At 38.4% G+C, this 17,024-nt stretch overlaps 1 protein-coding gene across 1 annotated transcript in view; it reads left to right on the forward strand.

The window, feature by feature from the left end:
• Positions 1 to 448: 448 nt before the first annotated feature.
• LOC130577668 (vitellogenin-1-like) overlaps positions 449 to 17,024 on the forward strand; it is a 43,266-nt gene continuing 26,690 nt past the window's right edge. Inside the window, exons 1-13 of the mRNA XM_057373198.1 lie at positions 449 to 488; positions 801 to 821; positions 1,044 to 1,195; positions 3,636 to 3,887; positions 6,022 to 6,183; positions 6,870 to 7,021; positions 9,705 to 9,855; positions 9,955 to 10,112; positions 10,212 to 10,377; positions 11,441 to 11,563; positions 13,137 to 13,355; positions 15,401 to 15,618; positions 15,697 to 15,794. Of these exons, the coding sequence (XP_057229181.1) occupies positions 449 to 488; positions 801 to 821; positions 1,044 to 1,195; positions 3,636 to 3,887; positions 6,022 to 6,183; positions 6,870 to 7,021; positions 9,705 to 9,855; positions 9,955 to 10,112; positions 10,212 to 10,377; positions 11,441 to 11,563; positions 13,137 to 13,355; positions 15,401 to 15,618; positions 15,697 to 15,794 (1,912 nt within the window). The remainder of the gene's footprint in view (positions 489 to 800; positions 822 to 1,043; positions 1,196 to 3,635; positions 3,888 to 6,021; positions 6,184 to 6,869; positions 7,022 to 9,704; positions 9,856 to 9,954; positions 10,113 to 10,211; positions 10,378 to 11,440; positions 11,564 to 13,136; positions 13,356 to 15,400; positions 15,619 to 15,696; positions 15,795 to 17,024) is intronic.

Consider the following 17,024-nt stretch of genomic DNA (forward strand, 5'->3'; position numbering starts at 1 on the left):
CTTATGAAGAGTAAAATATCAGGAGATGGAACACAGGACTGGAAAAAAAGCTAAATTATTTCAGTTAAGATGGAAAAACTGTATTTGAAGACTTCTAATTTTAGGGGGGTTTTTGCTATATAAATAAAATGTAGACAAATGGAGGAAAAAATAGCAAGCATTAATTTTGAAAATTAGATCTCTTTTTTAGCATACCTGTCAAGGTGTGCTGCTGAATTTCACAGGGCTCACACACATGGTGAACTACACAGCAAGWAAGGTGCTTGAAATCATGAGGTGATTTGAAGTTGTCAGCATTCATGACCTCAGAAATGTTTATTTTCTGATTAATCAATATGCATTCTAGAATACACTTATTTGTCAAAGTAGCATGCCAAAAGAAACATGTGACATCACATGCCTTTATAAAAGAGAAACCCATCTCMTTCACCTTTACTTTATCCCCATCATGAGGGGCTTGATATTAGCCCTGGTTTTAACCCTGGTGGGTAAGTATCTAGCTTTTCTGCTTTGATGAATTTAAAATTGTATATTYAGGGAAAGGTTTYRGAATTTAAAGATAGTTCATTCACTGACAAGAACTTTAACATGTTGTAGGAAAAATATTTTATTGCTTGTTTTCTTGTTTAGGTGGGAAAAAAGGTATTTGGCTGTCACTGAAATAGAAGTAAAGTTAATTAGAAAGGGTTCTGCTATATGTACAAGATGAGACATAGCCTTTTGTGCTACAATACATTAACATTTTGTGGGGTTTTTCTTTTCTTTGTCATTTCATTCCTCTATTTTTTCTTCTCTTTCAGGGAGTCAGCATCTTAATTACCGTAAGTAATTTTCCTATCAACTAATATAATTATGAGTGAAATTAAAAATAGGATCTGAAAAGTATGTCAATGTTTAATATAGCTTTACAATGCTAATTTTGTTCAGGTGCAATGCAAAAGTGAACAAATTCATCTTTTTTTTGTTCCATACATTCAAATACAGGTACTTTAATATGTTCTGTACATTCTGAATAACATTCTTTGGGAACCATTTCTTTGCAGAACCTGAGTTTGGTGAAAACAAGGTTTATACATTTAATTATGAAACCACACTTCTCAGTGGACTTCCAGAGAAAGGACTTGCACGAGCTGGAATAAGAATAAAAAGTAAAGTGGAAATTAGTGGTATTGGGCCAAAACTTTGTCTTATTAGGGTAAGAAAATGTATTCAATTTGAAAGGTAAAATTCTCATCATACTTACCTTCTTGTCTAAGCTTTTGTGAAGTAATTAGTTTTCATCGTGTGTTGTGCTTGCTCAGGGATAATGTAAGTAACATTGTTATTTTTTTATACAGCGCCCTAAATTCTATTTGCACTTTGCCAGGTAATTCTCAGCTCAAGTCAGCCTTGGGCTTGAAGGATTTCTTCTGCTTTGTGGTCAGGGAGACAATGGAATGTAATTTGAAATGCGCAATAATTTATTACTGGATCAATCCAATTGTTCCAAACTGTACAACCTAGGATTATTTAATCAACTGATTCCATAAGCAGCAGACAAAAGGCAACAGTAGTTTCATGTGATTCAATATTTAGCATAATTAATGTCATCTGCTAGCTTCCTTTTCTGAAGGGTCCTGAGTGACATTCTTTGTCATCCTCAATTGTATATTTTTACTGCATGCTGAGTAATTACCAAGAGTTTTGATTATGTGAAAAACACTTTTGCTTCTAACAGGAGGCTATACCTGCTTATAATGAGTGTATAGAAATGCACACCTCAATTGCTTTGCACAAACTCTGCTTAGTCTTCTGCATACAAGGAAGAAAAATGATCTTTTATTAAAAAGCTTTAATTTGGCAAATTGAAAACTGYGGGTTGAAAAGACTGGTGACTGTCTGACAAATGTTTGTAAATGTTGTAGCCTTCCAGCCTGGATTAACCYGCTGTTAGTGGGCATTTTTGTAAGTTCAAATTATAATAGACCTAGATGGGAAATATTGTTTTTCTGCAACATTTACAAGGGGATGGATCTAAAAACAAAACAAACAAAAAAAAAAGCCACTCGAACAAATAAGAAGCACACATCTGCAGTGATGAGTAGAAGGCTTCCCTGTCAGAAAACAGGCAGAAGCAGTCTTGTCCTTACCCCAGATCCTCCCTTGTTCCTGCCTAAATAGCTCATGGGGTGCCAGGGTGAGCCTTCACCAAAAATTGACTCCTGTCCTCTAAAACCACCTAACAATTTTACTGGCCCTACTGCCTTTGTGAAAAGTTTCCATTTCAGAAATTATTTCAGGCAAGAAAAGAGAAAAGAAAAAACTATATAGCAACTTTTGGGGCAAGTTCTAAGCTAAAGGTAATAGTATATTCATTCCCTTCTGCTCTGGGAAAAGTTTATTTTGCTGCTGTTATATTTAAATTAGACAGTTTGGAGGGATGGTTCAGGGAATTAAACTTTCATCTGCAGCCTTCTAGCTCACRTTCAGCCCAAACAAAAAGCTGTGTTCCCTGGGCAGTTTCCAGCTGACAATTTTTTCATCACAAACCTACGAATAAGAATTGCCAGCTGTGTTCAAAACCGAGCAGACAGCCCAAGTCCTGCCTGGGCCCTGAGGGCTGGGGAAAACTACCTCTCCCTGACCCTGCAGAGCAGTCCCAAACCTGCCTGTGTGCAATATGCCAGAAGCATGTCCAAGAGGCAGCATSAGGGATTTGCTCCGGAACAGCCTTCCCCGTAAGCTTCAGTTACCGGGGTTGGCAGTGATCCCCACCAACAATAACAAAAATAAATATGAAAGTGCAGTCTCCAGCGATTTGCTGTATGAGGATTTAGTTTGTGTGGCTTTTTGAGAAATTAATCCCCGTCTTGCACCGCATCGCCAGCCTGAGGTGTCAGAGAAAAGTCTCTTTAAATTGTCAAAATATATRGAAGGGAAGGGTCCTCCGAGAAACTAAGCTAAACATGCCCATTCCCATGGGGTAGGAATTATTCAAKTTATGCATAGTTTAGCACAACTTTCTACTTGTTTCAATGTGCCCCAAGTTGAGGCTGGAGTGTGAAATGCAGAGCGGGGTTGGAGCCCCTGCCACAGCAATACTTGGAGGGAAGGACAATTTCTGTAATGTGCTGTCCACTGCTCAAACTAATTCTGCATGTCTGGCTGGCCTAGAGGCCATGTGTTTATTAGTTTCAGATTGCTGCCTGCGCTCTGTGACCCCAGTGAGGGAAATGACAGAGTTCACAACAGGAGTTAATGATGCTTTATGCAACATTAACTTTCTCCTGCAATTTCCTGCAGGTCTTCCACACCACTTTTAGGTAGCAACCTGTTTCATGTGGCTCTTCTCTAGCTCATTTCTTTGTACAAGTCAAACTTTTTCAATATGGATTGTCTGTGAAACAGAGCRGAGTGCAGTGGCTGTGGAGATCTCCACATTTGCACTGTTCTCTTTCCATTTAYACACAGAAATATGTGCATCGACACCAGTTATGCTAAATGACAGCTTCCCTGTTTTCCCTTTGACGAGGTTTTGTGTTATTTAAAAGTGTGTTTTTGATGTGATTAAAGCCCTAGATGCTTATGTGTATTGAAAAAAAGTTAACTGGGAGTAAAAAAAATGAAAGAGGAATTTTCTTCCCCCTGTGTTCTAGATCCACTCAATCGAAGCCGCAGAGTACAACGGTGTGTGGCCCACGAGCTCCTTCTCCCGGTCCCTCAAACTGAGCCAGGTCCTGACAGGGCAGCTCAGCCACCCCGTCAAGTTTGAGTACAGCAATGGGCACGTTGGAAGCATTATGGCACCAGATTCCATCTCKGAGGATGGTCTGAACATCTACAGAGGGATCATGAACGTGCTGGAGCTGAGCATGAAGAAGATGCAGCACTCATACAGTTTGCAGGAGGTGAGGTTWGGGGCTGGTTATTGTGGTGGCTTTGTAAACACATAAATCTTTAGCTTCTTCTATTGCATTTCCTGAATTCATCCTTGACATAAATTTCTCCAATAAGAACMTAAGCTTGGGAAATCATAATTAAGTTTAATATGGGGCAGCATTTGATGGAGATGTACTTACACAGGACTGTAGAAGAGCAGATTGTTAAACTGGTTGATTAAAGTATTTCAGAAAATGCATTTGCAGAATTAAACCCTTAGAAAATCTGGCTTGTGATTCCAGAGAAAGTAAGCTGTGAAAGATGAAGCCTACATTAAATGCAAACACTGTGTAAAACAAGCTTAACAATGCAGTTTAATATTAAAGTTAGAATAACAGTAATTTGACTTTTTCTACCAGTCATATATACTTTAATCTCTTCTAGCTCCTCTTTTAGGAAGAAAATAGTATATATGTCATAACATTACTGTAACAGCTTTGACAGTTGCAGTTGATTCTCTGTTGGAATTTCCACTGTTTTTCAAGTTTTAATATATTAGTCAAGGTCAATCATCTGTTATTACTATTCACCATAGAAATTGCAGTGTGTTTAGTTTTTGTGAAACCATATTTACATTGATTAGACTACATTCAATTCCGAGATCAGCAAAAACCTTGAAATTATTATACTTTCATGTTATTTTTATTGAAAATGTAGACCAGAGCAATTCTAATGTTTTTTAAATTTATCTTTATGTAAGTAGAGTTGTTTCTGGGAAAGGAACTATATGATTTAATATTTTTCACACTGTTTGGTGCATGCAAAAATCCTGTTGTTGGATATTCTGCAGCACTATTTTCTCATATCTAGTTTCACATCTTAATTCTTTCTAATTCAGTTAGCAATATGTTCTACTCTCACTGCTAAGCAATAGATGTGACCTCACCTCCTAGAGTAATTTCCAAGTTTTCTTTGCTTTTCTCTGAMAACAGCAGATTAATGAATTTTGGCACCCTTGCTTGACATTCTCAAGTCATTCTGCAAAGGAAGATAAGCATTATTAGTCCTAAAATCTCAGCTGCAGAGAGGTTTAAAGGCCTAACCTGGGAAAGTGAACATCCCATCCTGTGGGTGCAGGGCAAGGGGATCTGAGCTGGCCATAAACTGCACAGAGACAGAAAATTCAGCCACGCACGAGTCTGCTTCCTCCCACTGAACTMTCTGGACATTCCCAGCTAAAGTCAGAATGTCTCTGCCATACCCTGCAGTGTGCAGAACCCCACACTTGTGTTTTTAGAGTACAGGACTTCCAGAAAGCTTGGGCAATTTCTAGTTCTAGCCTTTACCAAAGACACAGTGTCTCCAGGAGTTTTGTTAAGCTGAAGATGAAGTGGGTATGTCTTGCTTCCTAAACACCACGAGACCATTTCAGTGCTCTCACATAGCCCAGAGCTGCTCTCTGCACTGTCTGTGCTATCAATAACAATAAAAAAAAATCATGAAAATAACTCTTCTTCCTAAAATGCAATCAAACATTTTTTCCTCTAGAAAATCTCACTGACTGTAGAGACTTAAAAGCTCTTATAAATGTATGTGCTAAAAATATTATTGAGGAGAACAGCTAAAACTGCCAACTCAAGGAAACTCACAACTCTGTTATCCTGAAATTCTTTTTAATTATTGCTGTTCACTTTATGACAGATCACCTGATATTGCAAGGCCTGTTTCAYAGGCATTCATGAGCTCTCTATAAAAGCAAGTTTTGAGGGCAGAATGTCATCTCCAACCTTGRAATACTTTCCTGTTGAGATTTCATTCTGACTGATCAAAATATTTTGACACTTTTTAATAATATTCCTCAATTCATTTCATAATCAACAGCTCTAATTGAAAATTGTTACTCCCCTTTCCTGGTGCTCCAAGGGAAACTTTGTGGAATTTTAGTTCTCTCAGTGCATGTCTGATTTGGCTTACWGAAAACCTTTACATGTGAAAAAGAGATGAAAGTAATGATCATCCTGTTTTTGCTTCTGGAGAGTATCACGGAAAAAAAAGCATTCATTTCCATTGGCAATTTTGAAAATGCAGAATTAAACAGGAAATTTTGTGTGATRAAGTGAAGCTTTGCATAATAGTAAATTTCTCTGTTCTCTTTTTTGCCAGGCTGGGATTGGAGGCATTTGTAACACAACATATGCAGTTCAGGAAAACAARAGAGCAAACCTAGTCTATGTGACCAAATCCAAGGACCTAAACAGTTGTGAAGAGAAAGTTCAGATTGTCACAGGTTCAGCATACACCCATCCCTGCAAGACCTGCCAGCAGGTAAGAGTGGTATTATGTGCATGAATTCTATATTCTTATGCAGAGCACCCTTTGGTATCCACACTCTTCATTTTAAATTCTAAAAATGAGGGAAGAATCAGATCTGCTGTATCCAGTTGCCAATATTTTMTTTCTGTATGAAAAGGAGCCCACAGAGAAGCAGAGGTGTCTGCTGCACACTGTTGTGTACTGCAAGCACACTTGAGCTAGCTCAGAGTAGCTGGCTTGGAAATCATTAATTATCAGCATGAGTTAATTCACCTCCTCTGCTGAGTAAAAAAAAAAATTGTCACCACGTCCATTTTCTGCTATTCAAGACAGGTGCTGCTGYATTTTATTATAATCCTGTCTTTGAAATAAAAAAATTGTGTGGTTTATGCAGCTGCTCTCCTTAGAAAATGTGTCTCTTTCTCAAGGGAATGACCAATTACTTATATTTGGGAAAAGGAAAAAGCAGCTAACACTTCTTAGCAGTAAAAGTAATGGAGGCAGGCAGCGTGCCTGACCTCTCCCGTGGAAGTGAGTGCCCAGAATTCACATTGATTGCTCTTATGGCCAATGAACAAAACAGCTCTGGAAAACAARTGGGTAGAAGTGGGTGATGTAATAGCCTCTAGTCACAAAACTTCAAAGTTCAATGACTTTTTATTTTCTTTGTTTCTTTCCTCTTTTTTTGTTTTATAAAGAGAAACAAGAATTCCCAGGCAACTGCTACGTACAGTTACAAAATTAAATATACACGTAGTGAAGCTGTAATTACACAAGCTGATGTCGAGGAAATCCACCAGTTTGCACCCTTCAACGAGATAACAGGAGGAAATGCCATCGTAGAAGCCAGGTACTGTTCACATTCCTTTAATTCAGCAACTCAGTAATCTGAGTGAAGCTCCATAGGTGAAATAAATCCTTTACTTCCACAGCCTATTGTTTGCCAGTATTTAATTACATAAAATCCCAAACAGCTCATAAAAACAACCTTCATTGTTAGTTGTAAATCTGAGACATGCACATCGCTATCCAAATTTTGTTAGCTAAACTTGGCAGRACTTGACTATTCTATTTCTCAGGGATATTTGATTTATGCCACAAAAGCCAAAACAAATGTAATTCCATCTGAGAAATTGTGAACTAATATATTTGAAGTAAAATACTTTGAAAGACAGTTACTCAGGAAAGAGAGTTCCCTGGAAAACAATAATGCAGTAAGAGATCCTTGGAGACTCGTTCACAAGAAACCTAGATAGGACTTTGGATTCCTAAATACCATGGGCTGCTTGCAAATCTCCCATCAAAACTGTTTCTTGGTAGGAAATTGGGTTTTATTGCAAAACAATTGGGCACAAGTCATGTAAAATACATTCGCTTTTTCACAGCAAATTTTGCATATTTCTTAAAGAAATTTGGGGCAAAACAAGAAAGCTGTTGTCAATGAAATTATACTCCTAGCTCAAGCACACAAATTTTCAGTATATGAAATTTTTTCATCTATTGAAAAAATATTCAGGTACCTATTTAATCACAGACTCTGTAAATWGGAGTGCCCTACTGAAGGGTGATATTTTTTGCATAAAAGTCTCTGTGCAGAAGGTGTTCTTCAATCCCACTGTACAGCTGCTATCATCTTTATTGTTCTATCAGCTTCTGCAAGGGTTCGTTGGTAAAACATACAGTTCTGGAAACTGCAACATCAGAAAGTTCATGTCAATAACTCACTGATTAACTTCATTATATAAGAACATGTTCAACTTGGATAACCAAACCAAAAAAAAAACCAAACAGAGCAGTGAAAGTGCCTTTACTATCTTACACAATCAAGGTATAGACAGATACAATTACAGTGCTTTAATCAAATTATAGGCTGCTGTGAGTCAGCATTASTCTGGAGACAATGGGTTTATGATGCTTTACACTCTCCTTCTGCAGCCTGTAGAGATTGTCTGCTGCAAGGTCTTCTCCAGCACCCAGAAGGATAGTACCTTTACTTTTCCCATTTTCTCTGGGTTTTTAGCATTACCTAGTACAAGGGAATAAATACAAGATAGTTGGGAAGGTGTGAATATCTGACTCAAGCAACATGCATTTATTTCTGCAATGCATTCTCTGGTAAAAAAAAAAAAAAAATCTATCCAGCACCTGGAGCTGGGTTTTCAGACCTGTTCAGCAGACTCTTGCAGCACCTTTCAAGGCCAAGGTCTTACTATTGTTTAACCATTTTAATCCTATCTTTAGTATTCATTTGCTCTTCTCTTCAGAAYATAACATTTTCCCACCTATTCTAGGCAGATATATCTCTTCCTAAAACAATGAAAATGAAAGCATAATAGATTCACTGTGATTTGGAATGGGGAGTTAAATCTGTCTAAGTGCACCTGATGTTATACTTTCTGACCCAAAAGTCCTTTCAATAATATTGTATAAAATTTCAAGAGAGAAAAARTCTCTGCTGATGCTGGAGTGATTTCTATTCAAATTCCAGTGGCTTGTCTGTAAARCAGTTATATGCTATTTTTCTGCAGCAGTTCTCTGCAATCCATATGGAAGGAGTGAATAGAAATGATACAGAAGATCATAGAGGTTCCAAAACAAACACACCAATTTTCTACAGAGATTTTTGAGATACTCTGTTGTACAGCAATATTGCTTTTGGAATGTTTTCAGTTATTCAGTACAAATGCCTAACTTTTTATTATAGTGTCCTAAATGACCTATTTTAAACATAATTGCTAGGATAGGTTGCATCCCCTTAGCTGAAAATGTAAAAAGATAGCAAATATTTACAAAGACAGTCTCTCCTTGGAATTATTTTTAACAACAAATGATGACTGTTTGTTGCTTCTTGAAAAGTTTTCAAAAGGTTGAGTACATTTCCAAAGACTAATCCTGAATTTATGTGGTCCTTTTTTGTTTGGTAAATCCAATTTAAAGCTTCATGAGAACCTGCTTTTGTAGTCCCCAGGACATTCAGCTTTCCAAACAAAATGGGGAGGGAATTGTAATGGTGCAAGTAAAAAGACTGTAACATTTCTTATTGTATCTAAAAACTTTCAATTCCATTTGAAGCTTCCAGGAGACACAGACACATAACAGCTTTTATGAACTTCTTAAAAGGTTKAAATTTAATTAGAGTTTCTGAACAAGTTTTCCAGCTGTGGTTTTCTACAGTCCATAATTTACTCCTTAAGACACAGCTCATCCTCCCGATGATATTCTTCAGGCCACAGCTTCTCACCTCTCTCTTCTTTTGTAAATTCTCATGCCAGATTATTCCCAAAGGAAGGCCAAGGTTGGCTCTGATCTGAGCCCTGCTATGCAAGTGCAAACCTTCTCAGAGTACAGCTCTGGACATGAGTCCAAATGCATCTGTTTGTGAATATCTTTGCCTTCAATAACAAAACCTTTTGTAGCTGCATTGCAATGTGGGGAAGCAGAATTACTGGGTGGGTTTGTTGTTTTTTTTGGTTTTTTTTCCAGTTTGTACCGTGCATCTTGTCATGTGTTCTTCCTGGGATTCTCCATTGCAGGCAGAAACTTGTTTTGATTGATGTGCAGAAGCAGAGGGCAGAGGTCCCACCAAAGGAATACCAGAATCGTGGGTCCCTTCAGTACCAGTTTGGCAGTGAATTGCTTCAGCTTCCTGTCCACTTATTCAAGATAAAAGATGTGGAAAGCCAGGTAAAGCTCAGCCCCTGGATGGATTCTTTGTTGGAGATTAAAATCTGTGCATGTGGGAAACAATGCCTGTGAGCTTCCTGCCTTTTCACCTTTCTGCAGATAGAGGAAAGCCTGCAAGAATTAGTGGAGTCCAGCTCTGAGCAGCTTCCCAGTGATGCACCAGCAAAAGCCCTCAAGCTCCTGCACCTCTTCCGTGCAGCAAACGAGGAGAACTACGAGTCGGTGTGGAAGCAATTCTCCAATAGACCAGCGTACAGGTACAGGCAATAAAGGTGTTGTTTCATCTGCTGGAGACTCTCTGGAGTGCCTGTATTCAGAGGCAGATGTGAAAACGCTGCTTTCCTTTCCTCTTGCAGGCGCCACATTTTGGATATCGTCCCTGCAGCGTCCAGTCACCGTGCGCTCAGGTTCCTGCGCCACAAGATGGACAGGCAGGAGCTCAGCAGCTGGGAAATGACCCAAACTGTGCTCGTGGCTCTGCACTCCAGCACTCCAACCCGGGATCTGATGGAGGAGGCAACGGTAGGATGTTCCAAGCACTCCCAAATCACTCTTTRCTGGTTCTAMCACCTGTTGTATTTATTCCTTTGAYGAGRTAGTAAAGGCTTTRAAAATATAAAGATTTTGYATCCTCTAGYGAGGTTGAAAGGGCTTTGTTTCCTGGATGTCTTAAGGGGAGGAGAATTCAAATCAAAAAGAGCAAAGAGTCTGGAATGAAACAGGAAATAAAGAGTAAAATACCCCTCAGGGACAGAAGTTATTGCTGCAAACAGTGGTTTCTAGTCTCGCATTTTCCAAATGTGCTTTATAGTTGCATCAGATTAGATCTCTGACTGTCTACAAAGACAAGGAGAAAGAAATACATATTTGTTGTATCCATGTATTTGTCCTAATTGACCTAGAAGGATGGGTATGAATTTGTGATCCATCAAAATCAAGGGAATTATGTCAATGTGAAGGCCACATAGAAGAAAGTGTAATTCTCTTTGCAATATTTTCTGTTCATGCAGGGTTTAATCTCAGCCTCAGAAGCAAGGATTTATCTCTGCCTACCCTAGATAGACACAATGAGCCTCAGTGAGGTTTTAGAGTTTTACCCTCAGTGAAAGCTGTGACAGCCTGGCAGTTACTGTGTGGTGATGCTCTGCTTCCCACATGACAAAGCAGTGGGCTGATGTCCTGTCAGCTCCCACATTTATACAAAATATTCCTGTCTGCCCAAGGTACTGAGCTCCATTCATAACAAATCTCAAATTGGTTGCACTTGTAACTGAGGCAATCATAAAACATGATGAATGTTTCTTCAATAATTTACCTTTTCCCATTCCAKAACTGAGTGATATTCCCCCTTTGGATTATAGCCTGTGCCAAATTTAAACCTGAAACACCATAAAAGCACCAGATCTGCCTTCCAGATGTTGCTTARGATTACTTTTTAGCAGTGCTATCCACTGATCAACTGAAAATCCATCAACAAAAAAATTATCAAAAGTCTGGTTTTGTCTTTCATTGGGCAGAAAAGTATTTTTCAGTGCTGTTTCTGTTCATTAATAATAATAATAATGAGCCAAGTTCTTCTCCCCAGCTCATTGTGAAGAAGCACTGCCCACGCTCCAGCTCTGTGCTTGGGAAGGTTTGCCACCTCAGCTACGCRTCCCTGTGCCACAAGCAGTGCTCCTCCTCAGACTCCTGCTCAGAATGTCTCCAGGTAATCTCATTGTTATTTATCATTTAAAAGAAAAATTAAGCCTTGAGTTCTTTCTTCATTATTCAGAAAGCCGTATTTCGCTCCACTACAGCGTTTCCTTTGGGGAAAGGAGCCCCAGTTGGTTAAATGCAGCGTTTTTATCTTTAGATTAGCACACGAAAGAGAGTGAGAGGAAGAAGCAAACAATTCRTAACACTTTCTATCTGAGTATCTCTGACTGCTTTATTGCTAATTATTAATGAAGTCCCATGGCATTGCTTGAAGATACTTTAAATATAGGGATTATCTATACATATAAATTAAGTGACACAAAAGCCCAGATTTTTGCCTGAATTCATAAATCTCAGCCAGAAGCAAAGCCCARTCATCAACTCAGGCTCTAAAGTTTTTATGACAGTAATACCCTCCCTGTTCTACRCTGCTTTTAATCAGCAGAACTCAAAACAATTTGAATAGTCATTAAATAGCATCTCCCAGTTCTGAGGATGCATGTCACGGTTTACAGAGGCCAACCACTCAGCCAATAACAGGCAGAGAAACAGAAATATGTTCRTTCTGTCTTTGGCACCCGTCAATCCACCATCCCCAGTGAGAGCAGGCTGTTCCAAATGCACTGTGTGTCTGAAGTGATTTTTTTTTTCTCCTGTAATACATAGACATGGCCAACATTCCTCCATACATCTCCTGTGCTACAATTGCCACCAATGCTCTTGGGCTAATTAACTCTGAGAAGCCTTGTGTCAGAGAATGGAAACTCTTTCCCAAAGCAAATGATTGTATAGGCTTATTCAATGCATTTCAAATGTCCCTTCATTTGATTAGTAATATCAAGGAGGCTGTTTCTGCACCATCAAGAGATCCCAAATGTGTTATTTTAAAGCACAGAATCTGTACTGAAATTATTCTCTAACATCTCAGTTTCTTTTTTAGAGCTATTTGTTATCATTTTAAACTGTTATCTATTAGGATTTTGTTCTATTCTCTTATTCAGCCTTCAGACAACTCCTTCTAATCTTGCTATGCTAATGGAAGTGTGATCTAGTTGCTTTATAATAAAGGCTGTAAAATGACCTGATTTTTGGCAATGATCTCATTTTCCATCTATTAATCCACACTGAAAAGAGTCTGTCATGGCTGGTTTAGGGCACCACCAATAGCCATATTTATTTTCTGGGACCTTTTTTTAAGGGTCTGAAGGTTTAACTGTATCTTTGTTTTTGCACCTGTCTTCAACCACGAGACAGAGATGCTCAAGCAGCATTATTTCAGAGTTCCCAACTCACCCTGAAAGACAGTGGAAGCAAGGTCCAAATCATTCTTTTTTCCTTTAGAAATCTTATTTGATAACTTCAAGGTATAGTGATGAAGAAGTTTTCATCGCAGCTTTCTTGGCTATATACCTGTTCTATGAATAAAATGTTCTATTCATGAGGAGAAAAAAGGATTTGAAAATATTTAAAATAAATAAATTGAACAAACTGAAATTATGGAAGTCAAACTCCAGAATAGCCTGATGGATGGAATACAGATAAGAGCTGGAATTGAACTCAACAGATTTGTTTTCGTTTTTCAGCTTCTTCATGGCTTTGCAGCAGAGGCACTGAGCAAGTCTAGCACAGAAGAAATTTGCCTGGCTTTGAAAGCCCTTGGGAAYGTGGGACATCCAGCCAGCATCAAGCACATCAAGAAGTTTCTGCCAGGATATGCAGCTGCTGCCTCGGATTTGCCACTCAGGGTCCACTCGACTGCTGTGATGGCCCTGAAAAACATAGGCCTAAAAGACCCCAAAATGGTAAGGAAACAAATCTGCCTCCTTTGCCCTTGTGACTTGCACTTACAAGGCTGTTTATATTAACAGATCTTTTTTTCAAATATAGCATTATTTAAAAAAAAAAATTACTTAGCCTTTCCTTAGTTGGCGTGTCTTATATCTTTTGACATTAACCTCCAGTATTTCAGACAGCAACAAAAAAATATCCCATTAAAAGAATACATTCATTGTTGTTGAAGATAAATCAGTATTTCCATTGCAAACATTTAGCTTCCAAGGACATTAGACAGAAAACAAATTRTTGACCCAAATGTGTTTAGTACTACTTCACCTTTGGTATGTGAAAGAACCACAAAACAAGGTTTTCRGAGAATTGACATTTAATACTGAGTGTCACATCTAATCGCAATTCAAGACCAGATTTTATTGTAAACAGATACTGGGGGTTTGCATCCTAATTACAAATTTACAGACATTGTGCGGGTTTAAGTCATAAACAGAGCATTTACTAAATGTGAGTTTTGTCCCTGACTGAGATAATTATTAGATCTCATACAATGGCTACTCCAGCACACTCTCATCTACCACGGGCATTACTTTACAATCATTTTCACTTTAAAGCAGTCTCCTTTTAAAAGGAAACATTTTCAAGGTTTTCAAGATTTTTTTTTTTCCTGATGTTGAAATTCTTTGTTTTATATAAGTAAATTCTTAATATAAAAAAGTAAAATAAAAGCTTTCATTTACTATTCACCTATTAATCAGCATCAATGTTTCCATTATACTCATTTTTTGCATGTGACTCCCAATTTGAGTGCATGTATTGATCCACAGACAATAGTTGCTAGCGTATGCTTTCAAGAAAAAGAATAAAGAAACAATTTAGTAGAGTGCAGGAGCTGGATGGGGAAATGCAGGGGAGGGAGGTGAGAGAATTGCAAGGGTAGRAGTTAAGGTATTTGCTGAGGAAGAAAAAAAGTCAATTTGTTGTTTGAAAACAACACTGAATCTCTGATTGCTCTTTGGCCTGGCTTTCCACACTTGCCCCAGACCACTCAGTTTCATTTTCTATGCATTTTCTTTGGAGAAAATTGATCTGGACCAWGTTAATGATTGTGAACACTTTTTTTCTTTGTTCAAAAAACAGTCTAGTGCCTGGTTTACAGCTAGTTACATSCCCACACTCGGATTAATCATATTTAATTTATGGCATGTCTTTTTTATTGTTTAATTTGAAAAGGTTGCATTTACAAAGCTTCTACTGCATCTTGGTCACCTCTTTTACATTGGTATTTGATATTCAACACATTCAAATTAATGAAACCAATTAGCGTTTTCCCAAAGTTTGCTGAAGTTTTCTGGATTATTACAGCTCATGGATATGCACACTCCCAGGCAGAACAGGGCTGTGCAGAGAATTYGCCAGAATAGTGGCACATCTTCCACATCCATTTGAAAGGATGTGAATGATTAGGGTTAGGACCAAAGGCTTCAGTGGCACCCCTGGAAACTGCAAAGATTCCAGTACAAAAGTAATCTTGGTTGTGAGTATTATTGAGGTTAAACACATCAATCACAAGTAGTACTGAGGAAATTACATTTATTGTAAAAAATTTTGGTTTAAGCTGCCTATATGGCATAGAGACTTCTGGTAATAAGTTGGGTTATATTTGTTTCGTTTTTATTCTATTCTTTAGCAGAAGGTCCCCCAGAAGATCAAATTATTAGAAATAAGTTGTACCCTTATGAGTAGGGATAAGTGATCACTGAAATTGCAGATATGTAATGGATTCATGAGATCTTTTACCTAGAGTGGGATAGTTCAAAAAGGGGTAAAAGACTTGATGTGGAAGTTCCTCAGYTTTGATTGTGTAGGACATCAAACTACATGATTATAATGCCCCTTCCAGCCCTCAGTCTATGAAACCAGAACAGTGTTGCCATAATAATTAAATAATCMAAATTTTTACTGTGCTAATGATGAAACAGATCATTCACTGGTGATGGGTGGTTATTAGCAAAATGTTCAAACACACAGTTAAACTGAATATATCTATTATTTTCAGGTCCAGGCTATTACCCTTGAGATTTTCCTGAATCACAAAATTCACCCTCGAATCAGAATGTTAGCTGCAGTGGTTTTGCTTGAAACCAAGCCAGGAGTGCCAATAGTGATGACAYTGGCTGATGCTGTGCTGAAGGAGCCCAGCATGCAAGTGGCAAGTTTCATCTACTCTCACCTGAGGGCTCTGGGGAGAAGCACAGCCCCAGATCTCCAAGTCATGTAAGGAAAATCCCTTYCCCAGAATAAAAACCTGTTGCAAACTAATTGAAATATTAATGTGCTCATCAACTTTTTCAGGGCTTCTGCCTGCAGAATGGCTATCAGAGCATTGAGTCCCAAATTTGACAGATCTGGATATCAGTTCAGCAAGGTTTTCCGCTTCAGTGTCTTTAAAGGTGAGATCCAGAAGATTTTGTYGAGAAATATATACTAGTGAATGTGAGAAAAAAAATTTACAGTATGAGAGCCCAATTCTCCCAAACCAGCTGTTAGGCTGCATGTTGTTCCTCTGTATTTTCATATCTTCAGTGAAAAAAAAAACCTCAGGCCCTCCATTTGAAGAGTGTTTAGGTCCCTGCATGTTTTGCATTGTACACTGCCAGCATGAAATTACCAGAGGGCTTGTGGGGCTCTAACCCTCTGTTTTCATTAGTCGGGGAGGCAAGTGTTCCTGCATCTAATGCTGWAGTCTCAGGGGTGCTTAACAATTTCGTACCATTGTTCAGCACCAAACAAACAGAAGGGACCTAAATTACTGCTGAAGTGGATTAATTTCTACAGGTGTTGAACACCTACAGCTCCCACTCCATTCAGATGGGATGCTAAATACTCTTACCCCAATGAAACAGAAAACAGTGATGCCCAGTGAAACAGAAAACTCTGAAAACATTCTGATGTGACCAGCTCACTGCAGCCATGAGCAACTTTCTCTGGCTTATTGTCTAAAGATTTTTCATGCATTTTCCTTCCAAGATTCTTTGCTAGAATGAGCAGATCCATGKACAATATCTGGAGACCAGACAGTTACAGCAAAGGGAGTTGCCTATGAAAATGTAGTGAAAGCAGGACCTGATTAGAAAAAGAGGCTCTTGCTGGGCCACATTGTACTTTTTGCCATTTTCCATGTGTTATTTTTCTCAGTAGATTTTTTAAACAACTCCCCATGTAAATGGCCATGACAGCCTCAGTGATTTGGCATATGTAGCTGGCAGACTGGAGAGATGATATCTCCAAACACAGCCTCCTTGCACATGCTGTTTATCTATCAGGAGTTGGATGTCTTTAGCACTTTTGTTATTCACTGGTACATGTAAAGATTCTTTTCAAAGTAATCAATATTAGAAGACTCAGAAACATCTGAAAACCAGAGAGTTGTGTGTATATGTATTTCTGCCTYCTTTTTGGAGAAGGGTGTGGTTTCAAGGGCTTTTGCAAATCTTATTATTGTCCTGCCCCACTTTCATGGGTTCTAAGCAACCATTTAACGTGCTCTGCAATAGAAATAAATATAATAACATACTGCAAGAATCACAGTAATGTACTGTACATGTGCTTGCTGCTTCAGTGATGGAGACAGTGAATGCTCAAAGAAATACCATCACTAAGATACACATTGTGAACTTTTG

Source organism: Malurus melanocephalus, unplaced genomic scaffold (assembly GCF_030028575.1).
Source record: "Malurus melanocephalus ecotype Western Australia unplaced genomic scaffold, MMel_1.1 scaffold_8, whole genome shotgun sequence".
Lineage (NCBI taxonomy): Eukaryota > Metazoa > Chordata > Aves > Passeriformes > Maluridae > Malurus > Malurus melanocephalus.